Genomic DNA, 20,794 nt, shown 5'->3' on the forward strand with positions numbered 1-20,794 from the left:
CGGAGAAGTTTTGTGACATTCCTGCTCAAGAGTAAGCCCTCCTTAAATAGCAGCCCCTGGAATGAGGGTGGCGGTGGTGGTGGCCACGAATCTAGAGTCTTCCCCATCTAGATTCTAGATGAATCTAGAATCATCCTATGATTCTCTGCCCAAGAAACATTTTGACCATATTTCTCTCACCTCTGAAAAAAGATTTCCCAGTATTACTGAAGAAGATGCAATCGACCTTAGCTGCCTGTACTATCTGTGTGCCCTACATTTATAAGATCTGACTTGAAAATCTGAGCTGGAAAGAACCTCAGACATGTTCTAACATGGGTCAAGAGGGGAAATGTGACTTTCCCAAGTGGCAAACCACATGACCACTAAAATCCAGACCATCAGTCACATTGGTCAAACTCTTTCTAGATGCCAAGACTCCCATCCCCAGGGAGTTGAGGTTCACCCCAACAGTTTCTGGTAGTTTCCTCAGGTCATATGGTCTCTGTGTCCTAAATCCAGTCATTTCTTCTCTTTGGGCCACTTCTTCCTGCTCTTGGAAAAAAGATGGCTGCAAGTGTGTTTCACCATTTTCCGGTGACTCCATATTCCGACTCTGATCTTCACTACCTCCCACGTCTACCCCACCTTTCTAATTGGCCACCCGGAAGGAGTTTGGAGGAGCTCTTTCTTACAGCGGCTCTGAAGACCTACTCACATCGCCCATCTGCTGTGTGCTCTCTGACAGGATGGGAGTGGTGAGCAGCAAAAAGCAGGTCAAGGAGAAGGGGAAGGGCCGATGGAGCCCCGTGAAGGGCAGCACCCAAAGCAGAGAACCCCCACCACTGCCGCCTCTGGTGAGTGATCGCTATTCCCAGCTGGAGAGGGAGGGGGAGGAGGGAGAGCCCAGAGCGCACTGGCTGCCTGGGGGCTGCTCCTTGTCTCCAGCCAGCCCCAGCACCATCTCTCGATAATTCAGGCCTCCGACAAAAAGGCCCTCACCCCAGTTCTCGCTGGTGTGGCAGTATAGTAAGCTGTTCAGCAGTCAGATTGCTACATCTATTAGCTGTGTCTTCGAAGTAGATTACTTAACTCCCCTATGCCTCAGTCTCTGCATCTGTAAAATGGGTATAGTAAAAGTGCCTTTCTGGTAGGGCTGTAACAAGATGCCATGTAGATACAAGTATGCAGTACCATAACATATTGCTTTTAGCACTAGACTGGACATGGTTAGCCCCCAATAATTCTCAGCCAGTTTTCATCGAACAAGCACAGCTTGGAAGAGAAAATAAAATCAAGGAGATCAGCTTGAGAAAAGGGTGTGGTGGGGAAGGGTCTAGGACATTTAGCAATATCTGCTGCCCCCACCCCTACCCTGAAGCTCCTGGAAATCACCGTCCACTTCCTGGCACTGTGCCAGCATTCTAAAGAGCTTCTTCCCTTGGTATGAGGCGTCCTAAGACTGGAGGGTACCGATGCTCACCTCCCCAGCAAGCCCGCAGTGCTCGTGGAGCCTATCTCGCAGTTCTGGTTTGTTTGCAAGGCAGTTAGCAGACAATTGTGTCCCCCCTGCCGGGCCACCTACTCCCTTTTGGTTGGGGGCAGTTGGAAGTCACGCCTGGATTCCCCTCTCCTGCTCTCTCTATCCCCACAGGAACATCCATCTGGTCATCACTTTACTCCAACTGTGACCTGATGGGGGTGGGGATTGCTACACCCATTTTTTAGATAAACTAGGCATTTTATCTATCTCTGTCCCAACTTAGTGCAGGGCTTTGGCAGGGAACAATGAAATGTTTGTTGAATGAATGAATGATAGTAGGGTGAACTCAAACTTAGCTTGAGTAATGTCCCCAAAGTTACATGTCAATAAGTAGTCGAGCCTGGGATGTTTTTACTTTTAAAATGTCAATTAATACATATTAATTATGGAAAAAATTATAAGTACTTATTATCCAACTACCCAGTGATCCCCAGTGTTAGCACTTCAGAGCTCCTACCTCCAGACCCTTTTTCTCGGTGTAATTTATATTATGTGTTTATATTTCCAATGGAACCATACTGTACATGCCAGGTTGCAAAATGCTACTTCAAAATTGTGTTTAATAAATATGGACTACCAACACAAAGATTATTTATAGCACATATGTCAAGTTGAACGAGTTTTAGGGAAATACACTTTTAAATAATTTTCCTTAAGAACAAATACCCTTTTTCAGCTTCACCATTTAATGGCAGAGCCAAGATTTTAATCCAGGTGATGTGTTTTACCCCCCACCCTCACCCCGTTCCACAGCTGCCTCTTACAAACTTGGGGCATCCCCACATACCCCTCCTCTAACTATGTATATGGTCAGGTGGGCTGGGGTTGTGCAGTATGGCACGGGCACCTGGGAGTTGTGGCAGCTTGTATAGAATCTACCTGAGCAACCTCCTGTGCCAATGGAGCAGCTCCCCACAGACCACCCAGCTGACACTCACAGCCTCTCATCCACCGTCCACCTGGCCCTGCTCAGGCCGGGGGGCATGAACTAATGCAGGGTACGTGTGTTTCTGCTGCAGGTCGTATTTAACCACCTGGCTCCTGCACCTCTCGACACACATCCGGATCACGGTAAGAACGGGCCACTTTGGAAGCTAAGGTTCCGCAGAGCATCTCCCCAGGTCCCGGCTTCATGCAGTTAGATCAGGGGCTCAGTGGGGAGAGCTTCCTGGAGAAGGGGGAGTGCAGGCCCTCTAGGGTCAGAGAGGAGAGGCTGAGCCAGGAGCAGCTAGGCGTAAGTAAGGCCCAGCTCTGACCAGCGTCACCTGCCCTTGGGGGCCTCTCTAGGAACCAAGTACCAGTTCCTATAGTGTACCTGAGCCTGAGTGAGTTTTTGTTGTTGTTGTTGAAGGACTTTACAAACTATAAATGAACACAAAAAGACATGAGTTACAGTAAATACAAACAGCATCATGAAACCCAGGCTGTCAAAGATGTAACCGCCAACCTCAAAGGGCGAGGGCCCATGGCTCTGCGCCTCCTCTCTCAGCCCTCGCTCTGTTCTGTGCAAATGCACCATCTTTTTCCTGCTTTCCCAGCCCACTTTCAAGAGCCCCCTGCTGACCTTCTAACCACCCACACCACCCTCCCTCAACCCCCAGGCTCCACTTCCACTTTGGTGGGCAGGTAGGTGGAGGTGACATAACAAAGGACCTCAGGATTCCTGAGGGAGGGGCTCACAGGATGGTGGCCCCCTTCAGAATTGGCTGACAGGATACCCAGCAGCATCCTCATAACCCATTTCCACACAACGCCAGGAAAGGTCTGCTCAGCCATTAATCCACTCACACGACGGTATGCATGGAGCAAACAGGACCCAGAGCCCAGCTCTGTGCAAGGACCGCGGAAGCTGTAAAATGAGTAAGACGTGGCTTTTCCCCTGAAAGAGCTCAGTCTGTCACACTCGTGAGCAAAGTGCTGGAACGCAGTTAGTGTCTCTTATCCTGCTGGAGATCATGATTAACTACCAACAGAGGCCATCCTTCACTTTCTGTGGTGGGGGAGAAGAGGGCTCATACCTCCGGGAAAGAAACCCAGAGGAAGGAAATAAACTAACTGCCTTTGACACGAGAACTTGAATCTCAGAACGAGAGGGGGCCTCTGTCATCTATTCAAAAACCCCTCTTCCCACCACCGGGATGTGACTAGCCCACGACCATGCCACACATTAGTGATAGAGATGAGTCATCTACTCCTGGGGGACGCTTGGTAGTCTCCAGGTGACCTTTTCCAGGTGGGCCTTGGCTCCCCAGAGCTGTGCAGAAAAGCGCTTATAGCTAGCAGTGGTCATTTGAAAGATGACATGCCAAGCTCTCTCCCCACCTCTGTTCCAGGGACCACAAGCAAGTCAGGGGTACTACCAGCCAGAAGCACCACGATGGCGCCCTGGGCATGGTGACAGCTGCCATGTTCCAAGACCACTGCCCCCTCTGGAATAGAAGTAGGAAGAGGCAGGTGGGGAAGGGAAAGACAGAGGAAGCTTAAGTGTCCCCGAGGCAATAAGGGATTAACCAACACTGGTGACGTGTTCCCTGTCATCAAGATGCTTGCATTCTGGCTGGTGACTTCGGATCTACCCAGAAAGCTGTTACCTCTAAATTCTGTACCTGTGTACCCAGGAGATTTCATTGGGTCTGCGGCCAGCACATCCTTACAGCTGATCTCCCTAGACCTTAGGGCTATTGATTCCCTTACACACCAGCCCTGTCCAGGCCTGGCAGCCTCTAGATGGGGTCCAGAAGGGTAGACGGGATGAACTCTGAGGGGCAGCTCACCCTTGTTCCCAGCAGCAGGGTCAGGAGGTCGGTCTGCCAGACAAAAATTTCCTCTTCTGCATCAGTGAACGAGAAGGCTCACCGAGCTTCCCCTATGTCTCTGTCTCTTCCTGACCCTCTCAGTGGTCAGACCATGGCTCGTGGCACAGATTTACCCCAGGCCCTCCCATGAGTCCAGTGGACCCAGCAGTGGCCTTTTCTTCCTTGTTCCCTCTAGAGGATCATTTCGTGGTGGCGCTGTATGACTACACGGCAGCGAATGACCGTGACCTGCAGGTGCTGAAGGGGGAGAAGTTGCAGATCCTAAAGGAGTGAGTTTCCAGAATGCCGTCCCCTGGTCAGAGGTCTCTGCGGCTCCCTCTCACTGCATGATTCCCTCCCATCCGTCCATGGACCTCACCCCACTCCACCACGCCTTCCATGGCTGCCTCCAGAATATCTTCCCCACTGCCCTGCCGCCCAGGCTTGTCACTCAGAATCTTCTCACACTTGACCAAACCATCTTTTTCCACCTGCCTTTCCAAAGTCTTCCTGGTGAGGTGGCTTCCTGCTCTGCTGTCAAAACCTAACTGCTCCTTCAAAACCAACCTCTAATGTCACCTGCTCTGTGCAGCCCTCCGGACATACACAGTACTTGCCTAACTGCTCCTTTACTACTTTGGGTTGGAGTCAGTTGGGTCCATATTTGTTTCCCAGACAAGGTTTCACATGGGATTCTACTTGTGAGACCAGCTATCATTTATTTCCAGTGTTCCTTCTCAAAAAATCCTCCAGAATCTGCTTTCAAATGTCTGGCTTATCCTGTAGAGTCCTGAGGGTGTGCTTTTGTCCTTGAAGTTCTGCAATGACCTTGGGCCAAAACTCTGAACTTGTGTCCATTGGTGGGCTGCCCGGTTCCTCTTTTCATCAGCAGCCTTCCACCTGCTTTGTATTTCCGCCCGGTCCCAACTCACTCACTGCATTCTAAAAGATGTCCATTAATCAAGAGGAAAGCTACTCACTATAAGACAGGGACCCCATTGGGTTGGTCAGGCTATTTGGACAAACTGCCCCCCGCAGGCTGTGACATCCCCGCTTCTCTCCTGGAGCAGGAACACCTTAGGCTTGTCAGATGCTCGGTGAGTTTCAAATAACCCAAATAGCCCCCACCTCACTGAGCAACTGGCACAAGTTCCCTGTCATCTGCCAGACCGTCTGCCGCTGTGAGCCTTCGGCCTCGCGGGGTGAGACCATGTCGCGGAGACTGCGAGCGGCCCCACAGAGTGGCCGTATGGGCCACTGTGCCATTTCTGTTTTTCCCTTCATCCCTTAGAGCTGGAGACTGGTGGTTGGCCAAGTCTCTTGTCACAGGAAGAGAAGGCTACGTACCCAGCAACTTTGTGGCCCAAGTAGAGACCCTGGAAGTGGAAAAGTAAGTAGACACACAAAAGGCCCCTCACTGCTTCTGCTCTGCGGGCTGCTGTGCAGGGTGAGGCTAGAGAGTGGCTCAAAAGTGAGCCCATGCGCACCCAGCACAGAGGGAGAAGGAAAGGGGCAGGGAACGGGAACTGCTGGGCAAGGCTTGTGTGCCAGCCAAGACAATGTTTAAATCGCTGTGAAACGGAGGGAGTTGCCCCTCTATGAGCACTTGACTCTTCCCATCTGTAAAACGAGAACCATCCCTTTCCTGGCTTACCTGGATACAAACATCCCTCCTGTCCCCTGGCCTTGCAAGCTAACAACAAGGCACTGCGATCAGCTACCACTCCTCCAGTGTCCCCAGTGGGCAGGCGTCCAGGGCTCGGACATCAGAGGGATCCACAGGATGGTGGCCTCATTCAGAATTGGCTGACAGGAGAGCAGCACCGCCAGCTCCCATTTCCACGCAGCACTGAGAGGTCCTCCTCGTCCAGCCAGGGCCTCAGACATTAACTCACTCTCACAGTATGCAGTATGCAACCAGAACCCAGAGCCCGGCTCTGTCTGAGGCCTGGGGAAGCTGCAAAATGAGTAAGACATGGCTTCTCCCCTGCAAGAGCTATCTGTCAAACTCGTGAGCAAAGTGCAGGAATGGGGTTGGTGACCTCACCTGGTGTTCCTTATCCAGTGATGGTCGCCCTTGGGAGGGTCCTCATCCAGCATTCCGGGACCTGTGGCCTTCCCAGGAACAGTATGCAGGACCATAGGACACTTCCACACTGACCCGTCCCTGCTCAGGGGGACCCTGGTGGGAATCGTGCTCGAAGGAGGCTGTGCTCTGAGGGAAGGTGGTTGGATACCTTTTCCCAGAACAAAATTAACAAAGGGCACCTAAATAATGTTCTTGTTTTTCATTTCAAGAAGACAGTAAGTCCATTCGCTGATGGAAAGAGGAAAGGAAAGGGAGCAAAGGGACAGGGGGCATTTTGTGTATCAAGATGCCCTGAGTGTCTCCTCAAGGTTAACTTGAAAACGTGATGACATATTGTGTTTCTTTGGGAGAGGGGTATAGCTTAGGAGGGAGGGTTGGATAAGAATATTCTGAGAAGCATGGCCACTCTCTGAGGCTTGCCTGCCTTTGTCCTTTTCCAGGTGGTTCTTCAGATCAATTAGCCGGAAAAATGCTGAGAGGCAGCTTCTGGCTCCAATCAATAAGGCGGGCTCCTTTCTTATTAGAGAGAGTGAAACCAACAAAGGTAAGCATGGGCGGCCACCGCCGCCTCCCTGTTCAGCTCCCAGAAGCCCCCACCGGAGGCCTGGCTGCTGTGAGTGCAGTGGGAGGGGAACGCCAGCCAGGAGAACCTGACAGCTTCCAGCCTGGGTGTCCCTCCCACTTCAGGCCCACCTGGGCATCCTGGCTAGTGTCCAGCAATTGAGCTTGAGGCTGTACCCACAAACAGTTCTGCCATCACCCAGGCCGGAAATGCACCTGGAGCTCGAGTTGGCCAGGCAGTTGGAGAGCTGCTCCCACTCCAGGCTGGCTTATATCAGCTGTGGGTCAGCAGGAGCACTGAGGCTGGTGGGGTCAGAAGAGGGGGTGCAACCCAGAGCCACGTTCTGGAATCAAAGGATTTGGGAGCGGAAAGAATCCTTAGAGAGAATCTCAGTCGGAGGCTGTGACCTCAAACAGTTGCAGGAGCCTGGAAGGTAACAAGTTTGGGGAATGGCCTGTGGCTGCATATAAAAGAAGGGGGCAGTGATTGTGGAGAACTGGGGGTGACCCAGGGATTCATTGACTCAGCAAAACATTTCTGCCACCACCTTGAGGCCTTGGGATTTTCTCTTTCCCTTTCACAGTTTTCTCTCCTTCTTTCCTTCTTAAAGTGTTTTTGTTATAAAATATAAAACACATATAAAATGCATAAATTATCAATGAAAATATGTAAATTATAATAATTATAAACATAGAGTCCTAGGAAGTAAACACCTGTGTAACCACAAGAGAGAATGTCCCTCACTCCTCCACTTGTACCCCTTTCCACTTCCCCACCGCCCCCGCCCAGAGGTCACCACGATCCTGAATGAGGGAAATCCCTCCTTGCTTTTCTTTATGTTTTATGTTTTTCAGCTTTATACGAATGGTATCATACTATTTTTATTTTTTCATGTCTTGTTCCTTTCATTCAGTATTGTCTGCGAGATTCTATATTAGTTTGCTAGGCCTACTGTAACGAAGTAACAGAAAGTGGGGTATTAAACAACAGAAATGTATTTCTTCGGTTCTGGAAACTGGAAGTCCAGGATCAGGGTGGCAGCAGGGTAGGTTTCTTCTGAGGCCTCTCTCCGTGGCTTGGAGATGGCCGTCTTCTTGCTGTGTCCTCACATGGTCGTGTGTGTGTGTGTGTGCGTGTCCTAATCTCCTCTTCACATAAGGACACCAGTCTATTTATTAGGGTCCATCCTAATGACCTCACTTTAATAATCATCTCTTTAAAAACAGCATCTCCAAATATAGTCACGTTCTGATGTACTGAGGGTTAGGACTTCAACATAGGAATTTCGGGGGGACGGAATTCAGCTCATACTGGAGTCACTCATGTTGTTGAGTATGGCAGCAGTCCGCTCACTTTCTTTGCTATGCAGAGCCTAGTATATGAATATTCTGCAAGCTATTTTACCATTTTAATGTTGGGGGACATGAGGTTGTTTCCAGTTGGGGGACATGGGGTTGGGGCTAATATGACCATGCTGCTGTGAACCTTATTATATACACTTCCTGGGACACGTTTACCACTAGTCTTCCATCTTTGATATACTGGGCCAATATCCCCATTTGAAAGATGAGGAAACTGAGTCCCTGAAGGAGGAAATGACTCTCATGAGATCAACAGTGAATAAGTGTCAGAGCCCAATCATCTACGAGGCTCTGAATAGCTTCTCGAGCTCAAAAATGTGTCAAGCTGGCCTAACTTGGGATGACTGGAGGGAAATTTCCCAAGTAGTGTAGAGAAAACCTTTGTTGATCAGGACATTGCACATAGGGACCTGTGGCAGCCAATTTTTAACCAGAGGAGGTGATGACAGCAACATCAGTGGAAGGGGAGGAAGGTGGCTGGACTGTGAGTTTGGTTCCCTGTGGCTGGGACAGTGAGAACGGACAGAGATTAGCCTCATAGGAGAAGCCCTCAGCCTCGTCCCACAGCTCCATTCATGACTCGAGATCAGCCGTGAGTGGCAGCACCAGAGCAGCAAAAGCTGGACAAAGAGCTGCTTATAACACACTGTGAGGCTCCAGGGACAGCCCTCGGCCTCACTGCCCCTCAACAAGTCAGGGCCGTTTAAGGAAGAGGAGGGATGCCTTGATAAGTCGGGGTGCTCGGTGTAGAATTTCCTGAAATGTGCCAATGGGTGCATTCAATTATATGATATGTATAGGATATTGCCATTATTCCGTTTTCATGGCAGAGCACCTATGTCCAAGAAACAACATGGGAATCCCTGGAGATGACGTAAATGTTTTGTTGTTGTCGTGGAATATTTTAAACACATACAGAAGTAGAAAGACTAGTGTAATAGAATCCCTTGTACCCAACACTCCGCTTCAACCATGATCAACTCAGCCAGTCCTGTGTCATGTATATCCCCACCTGACCCTATTTTTTGAAGCAAATCCCAGGCATCATGTCATTTCATCCTGGAGATGATGTTTTTATCATTGCCTATGGCTAAGGTGCCCTCTGGAGGGATAGGGGCCCCCAACCTCAGTGTGGAAGAGGAAAAGGTTCTCTAAGGGTGGGGTACCCCCTCCTGTTCTTGCGTACCCTGGGAAGCTAGTCCAAGCTGGGCATTGGCCAGATGGAGCTGGGGCCACCGGCTCCATCTGCATCTGGAAGCCACAGCCAGTGGATGCAAGACTGGAAGGAACACTGCCCTCAGAAGCAGGGGAAGCAAGTTCTAGCCCCACGTGGTCTCCAGGACGTGCCTTAACCTCTCAAGCCTCAGTCTGTTGATGGCCCTGTGAGGACCAGCTAGTTTCTCAGTCCAGCGGCTTCTCCGTCTAGTCTCAGGTCCTTCTAGGGTGAAGAAATCTCAGTCTGTGGCAGCCCAACCCTGCATGAGCTCAGACACGGCCCAAAGGCAGGCAGGGGTCCCGATTTTGTGAACCTGAAGCTGATAGATTTGGAGGTCCCCTTTAAGAAGAATACCAAATTGTAAAACAGATATCAGGGACGTACCCTTAGATGACCCTGGGCAAGTGAGAGGCCCTAAATCACGGGCTTGGGCAGTGGCAGACAGCGAGGCCTCCTCGGCTTGTCTGAGTCCCTGCACACAGGGTGCAGGCGAGGAAATGGGGAGAAAAACCCTTCTCCTCACTCCTCTGGTGAGAGGATGAATGGACTCATTACAGCCACGCTCTGGTTTCTTAGATACTGGGGCATAGTTGCACCTCCCAGGGTGAGGTGGGGAGACTGCAAACTTGTAGCTGGGGCTAGGGTTTCAGGAGTGGTGTGGGCTGTGGCCGCCCAGGGATGCACAGCATCCTTTCGCATGTAGGTGATGAGAGAGACCCAATGGCTAAGGGAGATGAGAGGGGAAAAGGGGTTTGAGATAAGATGATGGTCTGATAAGAGAGGAAAGATGCCTGAAGACAAACCACGCAGAGGAAAATCAAAGGTACACACCCAGAAAAAGAGGTGTCCGAGCCTGACACCTGGTGGGGGAGAGTGGTACTGCGTGCGGTAGGCGCACCCTGAGAGAGGACCCCGGAGCCCCCAAACCTGCCTCTTAACTAGCAGAATAACCTGGGCAAACGATGTTCCCCTTCTGGGCCTCAGGTTCCTCGTCTTCCAAATAAGAGTGGGGGACGTGGTTCCCAGAGAGCTGGACAGAGACATTTTATAAAAACATTAAGCTTATGGGAAGTTTCTCAACTCAAGACTCGTGCCTCAACTTGCTCTTAACCCCTGGCATCTGCTACCCCCTGTTTACAGGCAAATATTAACATAGATGACAAAATACATAGACATGTGAATGAATGTCAACAGAACACCTGGGAAATAGCTTATGCTCTTCCCCCTGGACATGGGTGGATGAGGTGGCGATTTGCTGTTGCAGGTGGGAGTAAAACTAGCCTTGTCAGCCAGAATGAATGAATGAATCAATCAACTTCCTAGTCCCTCCATTGCAAAGTGACCAAATGCCCAAGCGGAGGCACAGCTTGATTCCTAAGAGAACGTCCTGTCTGCTGTAGAGTTCTGTGGTTCCCTGGCGACTTTGGGGATACTCTGGAAGAAACCTCAAGAACAGTCAGATGGAGCCAATAGGGAAGGCTTCCAGGAGGGCTGAGGTTGAGATGAAGGAAAAGGTAATTAGGATGAAAGTGGTCAAAATGGAGAGCAGAATTTGGGGAACTTTTTTCCAAGGCATTGAAATGAAGCCCAAATCCTAATCCTGATTTTCCCTCTTTATGACTTACTCTCATGCTTGTGTCTTTATTAATCCCTCTAGGTGCCTTTTCCTTGTCTGTGAAGGATGTGACCACCCAGGGCGAGGTGATCAAACACTATAAGATCCGCTCCTTGGATGAAGGGGGCTACTACATCTCCCCCCGAATCACCTTCCCCACTCTCCAGGCTTTGGTGCAGCACTATTCTAGTAAGAGGGGGGTGTCTGACGGGGGCGGGGGCTCGTGCCAGAGCAGCCCTTGTATCTCCCTATTGCTAAAATCTCAAGATTTTATGAATCATTGGTGCCTCTTGAGGGGAGGGGGGAGATTATCCCCAGGTTAGACCCAAGGAGTTGACAACTGTCAATATAATGATTCAAAGTTTGTTTACCTAATCCCCTCTACCAGCTCAGCATGTGACCTCTTAGAGAGTAACAAGTATTTTCAGTCTTAGAGAGAGCAGCCAATGATAACATGCCTTGCTTTATGCAAAACAATTGCAAAGAGTGTGTGTGTGTGTGTGTGTGTGTGTGTGTAGTGTGTGTGCACATGTGCAAACGCGCACTTAGAGGTGGGAGTGGAGCTGGTAAGAAGGGGTGGGACACTCACCTGGACGTGATATGGCTCCCGAGGGAGAGATGCCAGTCAGGCTTCTCTCTGGTAACCTCCAGCCCCATCTCTTCTTCCCTACTGCAGAGAAAGGGGATGGTTTATGCCAGAGGCTGACTTATCCCTGTGTGAGCCTGGCTCCTCAGAACCCCTGGGCTCAGGATGAATGGGAAATCCCCCGGCAGTCTCTCAGGCTGGTCAGGAAACTCGGGTCTGGGCAGTTTGGTGAAGTCTGGATGGGTAAGTATATGACATACCAGGAGCCTCTCTCTCCCTGCCCTGCGTTCTGAAGCATAGAAGTCTCAGGATTTGCACAGCACATCCTGCTTCCCCATAAATGCTTGTGAGAGAGAAGGTACAGAGGCTATGATACCCATTTTACAGATGAGATAATGGAAGCATAGACCATTGTTCCTCAACAGCCTGAGGGAGTCTGAGACAGGCTGGCATCCTACAAGATAAGCTGGCACATCCATCACCCTCAGGAGCTGTACATTCCAGCCCAGGGCCTGGAGGTGGGGCGGGGGGTGCGGTTCTGGCCTCAGTTCCCCCCTGTATATTCTACAGGTAGATGGCTCCTAGACGTGTATGTAGACTTTGGTTAAGGGATCACCTCCCATGACCTCTGGGTCTTCTGAATAGCTTCTTCATTCTCTCCCCCCCACCCCACCCCACCTCTCCCTGGGATCAGGTTATTATAAAAACAACATGAAGGTGGCCATCAAGACCTTGAAGGAAGGAGCCATGTCCCCAGAGGCCTTCCTGGACGAGGCCAACCTGATGAAAACGCTCCAGCATGAGAGGCTGGTTCGTCTCTATGCCGTAGTCACCAAGGAGCCCATCTACATCGTCACCGAGTACATGGCCAGAGGTGGTGCCCCACGCGGGCCTGTGTGCCTCAGACAGAGGCGGGGGGGGGGGGCAAGGTCCACACGTAGGGGGCTAAGGTGGAGACCTATCTGCTGCCGTACGTTTGCCTGGCCAGGGGACCTCTGCAGGGGATTACTGAGCCATGGGATGGATCAACTAGCCAATGTCTTGTGCATCTTGGCTGGTCCGCTTGCATGGGAGGGGAGGACAGTGAGAAACAAGACAGGTAAATGGTTCTGCAGACCTGTGTCCTCAGTTCAGGAGCACTTCAACCAACATTTAGGAGTTTGTCTTCTGTGCCTGGACTGACATCCACCGGGGTGGGCAGAGCAAGGCAAAGTCAAAAGAGCAGAAGGCTGGCCATCCAGAGATGCTTCTAGTTCCAGCCAAGGGACCTTTTATAGCCATATAAACATTGGACAACACAATGGAAAGAGAGGTTGGGTGAGGTGGCCTCTGAGATCCAGGCTGTGGCCAAACCCTCGGGGCCGTGGGCCTGGAGTCAGGCCTGGCCTTTGACTTCCCTCCTGTGACACTGACCACACATTGCTTCCGGTAGGATCCTCAGGGGCCATGCTAGTATCGTTTCTTAAAAGTCGCCATTGAGCTGGGGCATAATGGCTCCCCTGCTCACCTCTCAGCCACACCTCAGGTGAGCGTCCCTCCCAGCTCTTAGATGCCTCCGAGGAGCTGCATTTGTTCCCTGCACCAAACTCGAGGGGATAGATCTCTCCCTTCTGTGCTTTCTGGCACCCTTGGTCTTCAGAGGCAGAATCTCTACCAACAGAGGGTGAAGGGGGCACGAATATCACGCCAGGAATGAGCATGATACTTAGAGTAGAGAAGAGAAGTAGGTTCTGCTCCTGGCTCCCTGGCTATGCGACCCTGAACCTGGCTGCAACTTAACTTTCTGTGAGCAGCTGGGAGCATGTTAGCTGTCTTCAGGGGTGCTCTGAGGACCGAGGGTGGAATCCTGTAAAGCAGAAGGCACTTCTTCTCTGTGGACAAGAGATCTGACAGAGTGCCACCTTACTTCTGGCCCCTGAGTAGTGAGCATCCCACACTGGGGGGAGGCTGGCATAGCCAGGGGTGGGTCATTTGCAGAAATGCAACTGTGAATTCTATTTCCTTAGGATGCTTGCTGGATTTCTTGAAGACAGATGAAGGTAGCAGATTGTCCCTCCCAAGACTGATTGACATGTCTGCCCAGGTTTGTGAGCTACCAAGAGCAGTGGGGCCTGAGGGTACCAATCCCCTCATAGAGGCTCAGGCCTCTCTTTCCTGCCCTGTGGCTGAACAAAATCAACTATTTAGAAGTTGTTATCAATTTGATTTAGGCTGGGCTGTAAAGGACAGAAAACCCAAAGTAATAATGGCTTAAATTTGTAAACATCCAAAGGTGGGCAGTCAGTGGTCCCTCAAAGTTACAGGGACCCAGGTTTCTTCCACTTGCCAGGTCTCTTAGCAAGTCATCTGATTGCCCAAGGCAGCTGCTCACATTTTACCATCTTGTCCTCTTCTCAGCCAGCAGGAGGAAGTAAGGGGAGATAAAAGTCCACCTTCCTCCCTGAAGTCACCGATTATACTTGCTGTTATATCCTCCTGGCCACATTGAGCAGCAAGGGAGCTTGGGAAATGTAGTCTTTATTCTGAGTAGCCATGATGGAATAAAGTGGGTTCTATCACTAAGGAAGAGAGGGAGAATGGGTGGTGTGGGAAACCCAGAGAGTTGGCACAAATTCCATTTAACATGGTAGGCAAGTGTTTTGTGGTGACTTCCTTTCTTCCTCAGATGGTGCTCTAGCAGGTGGGAAAAGGGAGAGGAAGGAGCTTTCCTCCCCAGGGGTTTCAGCTGAGGGCTCTAACTGGCAGGAAAACCCATCTGGTGGCTCTGAGTGTGTGTTTGTTAAAACTGGAACTCTCAGCAGAAAAATCTCTGGTCTGTGGTCAACCTGTAAGACATGTAAACACACGCACATATCCGGCTCCAGAGAGCAAACTTCCCCTTACCCCCCACCACCCTGTCCCCACCTTGGTTGGTCTTATCTGCTATTAGTATCAGTGCAGGAACTGATGTCATGACACCCTTTTTCCACTGAGGTGAGCACAGACATCTTTGAGGAGGTTGGTGAGACGGTCTCGGAAAATTAGGGCTGATAACAGGTTTCAAATCACATCAGCCTGTGCACTCCTTTCTTTCTTTTCCTTCTTTCACTTTCCTCTGTATCATATTCAGTCCCTTGGGAAATCTTAGGTCACCCAGGGGCAAAGGATGGGAAAAGCCACCAGAGTGTATACCTAGGTGTCCCCTCTGCTCAGAATGCCTTTGACTCTCTTCTCACCTGGCAGAAGCCTAATCAGTGTTCAGACCTAACCATACCTAGGTGTGGTTAAGAATCTGAAGGTAAAGAAACCAGAAATCAGAACCTACCAGGTGAACAGCTTCTAAATGTGTTCTTATCATACTAACACCTTACCACACATGCACACGCACACACACTCAATGCTCTTCTGTGTGCTCCTTTTCCTGCTTTACAGGATGAAATGCAAAGCTCCCCTCCAGCCACAACCCCAGGTGCCACCACAAAACACTTGCCTACCATATTAAATGTAATTTGTGCAACTTCTCTGGGTTTCCCACACCACCCATTCTCCCTCTCTTCCTTAGTGATAGAACCCATTTTATTCCATCATGGCTACCCAGAATAAAGACTACATTTCCCAAGCTCCCTTGCAGCTAGATGTGGCCAGGGAGATGTAAGTGCAAGTGCCCCCAGGTGCCCAGGAGCCACATGGCAGCTCCGCAATGTCCTGTCACACCTGTGAGCCTTTCCCCTCTGCTCAGAATGTCTTTGCCTTTCTTCTCACCTGGCAGAAGCCTAATCAGTGTTCATTGACCCAAGTAAAATGTACTTTCTAGTACCTTTGCCAGACAGAAAGGTCCTAGAGAGAACTTAGTTCATGTGTCCTCATCAGCATCGTGCATGATAGGCTCTTCTCCTTAAAAGCAGATCTGGGTCCTACTCAACTTTATGTTTTCCTAGTACTGCTCAATATGAGTATATTTGTTAATGGAATGAGTACTGCTAAGTGCTGTCCAGATATACGATATTTGGGATTCAGCTTTACAGTGCCCACAGTACCATACCAGTAAATGTATGGATGGAATGATATAGCGAAGGAATGGTTTAAGAAGGAACGAACGAATGAATGAGTGTGTGAATGAATAAACCAATACAAATGGAAACAGAAGGAGAGGTGGGATCAATTCCAGTGCTGATTTCTTTCCATAACAGGCCTGAAGAGATAAGTTTTCTATTTTTTGCCTCATTTTCTTCCTCTATCAATTGAAAATGCAGAGAATAAAGTCTGAGTGAACTTCTTTGACCAAAAGGCACAAGAGCAGCACACACAGCTGTTCCTGGCCCAGTGCTGGTCATGCAGGACAGACACAGAATCTCCCCTTCTTTTCCCACCTTTGCTCCATCAGGATTCTGCTCCCTGAGTGCCCACCATGGAAAGGGCAAGATTCGGTCCTCGGCCACATGTCTCTTTTAATTAATGCTTACCTCAACTCCATACCCTGGAGATGCCTTTCTTCATGTTCCGAACTGTTTGGTGACCCTTCATGGAGCTTAAGCAACATGCCAGGGGTCCTTGATTCCAAACCAGGGCTCCCTATTCCAGGAACAGTGTTTCCAACTTGCCAAGGCAATGAAACCCTTCCCTTCCCTCCCACCTTCCACTCTCTCTCCTGCCCTTTCCTTTTCTTCTTCCTTGTCAAGAGACCTCCCTTTTCTCCTGCCTTTGTTCTGCTATCTTCCTCCCCTGTACACACTTGGAAGGAGAGGAGAGGTGGGTGAGGGGTACAGGCAGCCCCTAGCTCTGATGACAGTGTCTCTGCTTTCCTGAGCTTTTAGGGGACTGGGGTTTATAACTTATCAGCTGAGGAGCAGTTGAAGCCATCTTTCTACTCCACCCAGTAAAGGCTCCTTCTCCCACTACACACCTACCGAAAAAAGGAAAAAATACAAACACAGAAACAAACCCCTTCCAAGCTGTAAGAGGTTGACGGCTGCTTCCACAGATAGGCTGGTGGCGACAGTGGACAGGGTCCTTCCTCTCCCCCATGGGGCCTGTGCAGGGGACGCTGAGTGGGCTTGGTCCTGGCATGGAGGTCCCCATGCTGTCTTTCCCTGTGTGGCCTGTTCCCTCAGATTGCCGAAGGAATGGCGTATATCGAGAAAATGAATTCAATCCACCGCGACCTTAGGGCGGCCAACATCCTGGTGTCTGAGACCTTGTGTTGCAAAATTGGTGACTTTGGCTTGGCACGGATCATCGACAGTGAATACACCGCCCAAGAGGGTGAGCAGAGACCCCAACCACAGGGCCTTACCGTCCCCAGTTCCCCAACCCCCCTTGGACTCCTCCTTACTACATACTGTGTTTCCCTGAAAATCAGACCTAACCAGACCATCAGCTCTAATGCGTCTTTTGGAGCAAAAATTAATATAAGACCCCTTCTTATTTTACTATAAGACCAGGTATAATATAATATAATATAGTATAATATAATATAATACCGCGTCTTATATTAATTTTTGCTCCAAAAGACGCGTTAGAGCTGATGGTCCGGCTAGGCCTTATTTTCCATGAAAAAGGGTAGCAGAGCCCTGTATGAAGAGATCGGAGAGCTGTGTGGTTTCCACAGTTCTGGCCCCACCCCAGCCAGAATTTCCCTAAATGTGCTCTGCAGAGCACTAGAGCCTCCTGAGGAATGACTGTGATGAAGTAAGTTTGGAGATACTGCAAAGTCCATCCAGCACCTCCTTGGAGATTCCCAGGGCACAGCAACATATTAAAGGGACTGAGAAGTCCTGCAACAAAGAAGCAATGTACATTTACTTCCCCTCATGTCCCCCAAACTAATTTGAGCCAAATACTTTTTTCCACATATCTTCTATTAACTTCCCACAGAACTAGGGTTTCATAGGACACCCTTTGGCAAACACTGCTCTACAGCATGAGCAACAAAACCTTGTACCTGAATTAGGGCTTCCACAGAACCTCTGGTTTACTTTGTTAGTGTCACTGAAGTAAAAATCCTCTTCACAATAGGATTTAAAGCGGTCAAATAGATTTATCAAGCAAGCTAGCAAGCCATAGTAGCTGAGCATATTAATCGGTTGATACAGGAGAAGGATGGATATTGCACGTTCCCTGAGGGAACTGTAGGCTGGCTGGGGAGGCTGAGAAGCCAGGCCAGGTGGGAGGGAACCAGGTGCTGGGCTATGCCATCCACTCGAAATGCTGACCAGGCTGCGGCCAGCTGCAGGGCTTTATGGGGCCGCAGGATTTGATTTCCCTCCTCACTGTGACCTTTGCAGGTACATGGTCATATGTCATCATTTGCATTTTGCAGGAAAGGGTTAACTGAAGCAGGGACAAACCTAGGGTTCCTGTTACTAATAAGGCCTAGGTCAGGTGGAAAAGGACACTTCTATCCAGATGGAAACATGGTGGTTGTCCAGGGAAGCCCCCAAGGGACCCAAAGAGGGTGACAGGGGCGGTATTTGTGTCCATATTGTCCTTTCATGACGTGGCCCCCAGTGTTTGTACATGCCTGGTCACATGTGCTAGGGGGTCTCAGTGACTCCCTGGGTGCATCATTGTCATGTATGGGAGGCCAACTCCTGCAAGAGGTTATGGTGGGGAGTAAGAAGAGCAGGAAGTAGAGGGGAGAGCAGGTAGGGCCAGTCAGTCGTGGTCTCACAAAGTGGCTCATGACTTTTCCTACAGGGGCCAAGTTCCCCATCAAGTGGACTGCCCCGGAGGCCATCCATTTTGGGGTATTCACCATCAAAGCAGACGTGTGGTCATTTGGCATCCTCCTGATGGAAATCGTCACTTATGGGCGGGTACCCTACCCAGGTAAGTGATTTCTAGGATGGCTGTGATGGCAGATATCCCATCCATGTGCCTGGGGCTGCCCAAATATGTCAGAATGGAGTCTCGATGATGGGGCCAGAAACCCAGGCATACCAGTCGAAGAGTGGGGTTCTGCCCCCTTCCTCGGTATTGCTTTTGGCAACAGGGCTGTGTTCCCTTCCTCCAGTAGGGGTCAGTGAGCTCCCAAACCTGGAATTAAGTAAAGGTCAGAGTCTGAACTCAAGTTCACTCCCAATGGGTTTGTGCTCAGTTGAGGACAGGTTGTCCCTCTCTTGGCCTTACACCTTGTATGTACTCCCAAAATCTCCATCCTGATCGTAAAACCCCCAGCCCCGAGCCCCATGTCAGAAGGGTCTCTGCTCGTTAGCAGGTAGTGACTTTTCAAGAAGCACCTGCCCAGGGAGTGATGGGCTTCGGCTGTGAGCAGGGCAATCTCAGATAAGCAAGCTAGGGTCCCATCCACAGAGGAACTGCCCTCACTGAGGAGAAAATCTACAGCCTCATCTCTAGTGGTTCTCCAAGCAACGAAAAGTAAATAAAAGAATGTTTAAAAGTGGGCAGCCAGGTGGGCAGCCAGGTGACCTGCGAGGGAGGAGACAATGGTCTGTGGCCCCTGCCTCCTCTCAGCCTTGTTCTACATCACCTCCACCTCCAGGAATGAGCAACCCCGAGGTCATCCGCAGCCTGGAACGTGGCTACCGCATGCCGCGCCCGGACTCATGCCCACCTGAGCTGTACCACGGGGTCATCGCCGAGTGCTGGCGGAGCCGGCCCGAGGAGCGGCCCACATTCGAGTTCCTGCAGTCGGTGCTCGAGGACTTCCATACGGCCACTGAGCAGCAGTACGAAATGCAGCCCTAGCCCAGCTCAGGGATGCGATGGCATCACAGGGGTCTCCCCAGTCCCATCCAGGTATCACAGCTCAGGGATGACGCACACCTGTGGCCCAACCTGCAGAACTGACAAGGCATGTTAACCTCGTGGCTCTTATTCCAGCCCCAGACAGGTTGGAAAGGCAGGGAGGGACTGGTACGCTCATTTCTTAGATGAGGAAACTAGAGGCAGCCTGGCAGGTAGGTCTCAGCATGGACTCTGAGCAGGATGCAATCGCAGTCCCACCGTTTTCCAGCTGTGTGTCCTTGGGGCAAGTTACTCAGCTTCTCTGTGCCTCCTTTGTACAACAGGAAGGACCATTACAGTACCTACCTCATATGTTCCTCATGAGGACTATATCAATTAACCCGGGTAAGATGTTCAGAACAGTGCCTGGCACACGCCTGACACACTCTTCAGTGTGTGTCATCATATAAGCTTTCCCTGTGCTGACATAGGTGACCAGAAGTGCTGTGCTCCCACCTGCGCGGACCACGCCCCGCGCAGTCTGGGTACTCCCAGGCTTAGGCTCTGAGAAGCAACTACCTGCGCAGGCTCTGGGCTAGGATCCCTGACATGGACGGCGCTCCAGCGCTTTGGGACTTTTCCGCAATAAAGTCAAGAGATCTAACATTTTCCGTGTCATTACTGGTGATAAGCCTGGAAGTCGCATCCATGTCATGCATGGATGCATGAGTGGCGCCTGTAAGGACTAGCAGATGACGCTGGTTTCGATCCCCAGCCCCAGGACAACTGTGCTTACCCAGCTGTCACTGCCTTTGAGCAGGGCCAGCAGGTGGAACCCTCACCTCAGAAATACTTGGCCTCTAGGTCTGAGTTGGGGACCCTGGGTTTAACAAAGATCCAGAGCTGACAGAAGGAGCAGCGCTTGCTGGGGGCGCGCCCAAAGGCGAACAAGCGCCCTGGGCTCCCGGTCCCGGGGACCAGACGCATAAACAATGCGCGGATGACGATGGAATGGTAACACCAAGGCACGTTGGAGGTCCCACACTGCTCACGGAGGCCCCCTTTGTCACGTTTTTTGTTTTGTTTGCAATAAATTTTTTTGAGCATTAACAGAAAAATAAGCATGGTACAGAGAAATCCATTTACCCCTCAACCCTGCCCCCCTAATTTCTCCTGTTATTAACATCTTGCCATAGTACAGTACATTTGTTATCATTGATAAGTCAGTTTTGACACATTGTTAAATTCATACTTTCCATTAGGATTCACTCTTTGTGTTGTATGTATTCTTCTGTGGGTTTGGACAAATGTATAATGACGTGTCTGCGCCATTACACTCACACAGAAGAGTTTCTGTGCTCCCCCTATCACCCCTCCCTCCCT

General features: G+C 50.4%; 1 protein-coding gene across 1 annotated transcript in view; it reads left to right on the forward strand.

Moving 5' to 3' along the window:
* BLK (BLK proto-oncogene, Src family tyrosine kinase) overlaps positions 1–19,969 on the forward strand; it is a 54,482-nt gene extending 34,513 nt beyond the window's left edge. Inside the window, exons 2-13 of the mRNA XM_033134493.1 lie at positions 728–836; positions 2,542–2,593; positions 4,514–4,607; positions 5,609–5,707; positions 6,847–6,950; positions 11,203–11,349; positions 11,837–11,989; positions 12,441–12,620; positions 13,753–13,829; positions 16,837–16,987; positions 18,422–18,553; positions 19,227–19,969. Coding sequence (XP_032990384.1) covers positions 729–836; positions 2,542–2,593; positions 4,514–4,607; positions 5,609–5,707; positions 6,847–6,950; positions 11,203–11,349; positions 11,837–11,989; positions 12,441–12,620; positions 13,753–13,829; positions 16,837–16,987; positions 18,422–18,553; positions 19,227–19,432 — 1,503 coding nt within the window. The 5' untranslated portion in view covers position 728 and the 3' untranslated portion in view covers positions 19,433–19,969. The remainder of the gene's footprint in view (positions 1–727; positions 837–2,541; positions 2,594–4,513; positions 4,608–5,608; positions 5,708–6,846; positions 6,951–11,202; positions 11,350–11,836; positions 11,990–12,440; positions 12,621–13,752; positions 13,830–16,836; positions 16,988–18,421; positions 18,554–19,226) is intronic.
* The last annotated feature ends 825 nt before the right edge of the window (positions 19,970–20,794 follow it).

The sequence above is a fragment of the Rhinolophus ferrumequinum genome, chromosome 18 (genome assembly GCF_004115265.2).
Source record: "Rhinolophus ferrumequinum isolate MPI-CBG mRhiFer1 chromosome 18, mRhiFer1_v1.p, whole genome shotgun sequence".
Taxonomy (NCBI): domain Eukaryota; kingdom Metazoa; phylum Chordata; class Mammalia; order Chiroptera; family Rhinolophidae; genus Rhinolophus; species Rhinolophus ferrumequinum.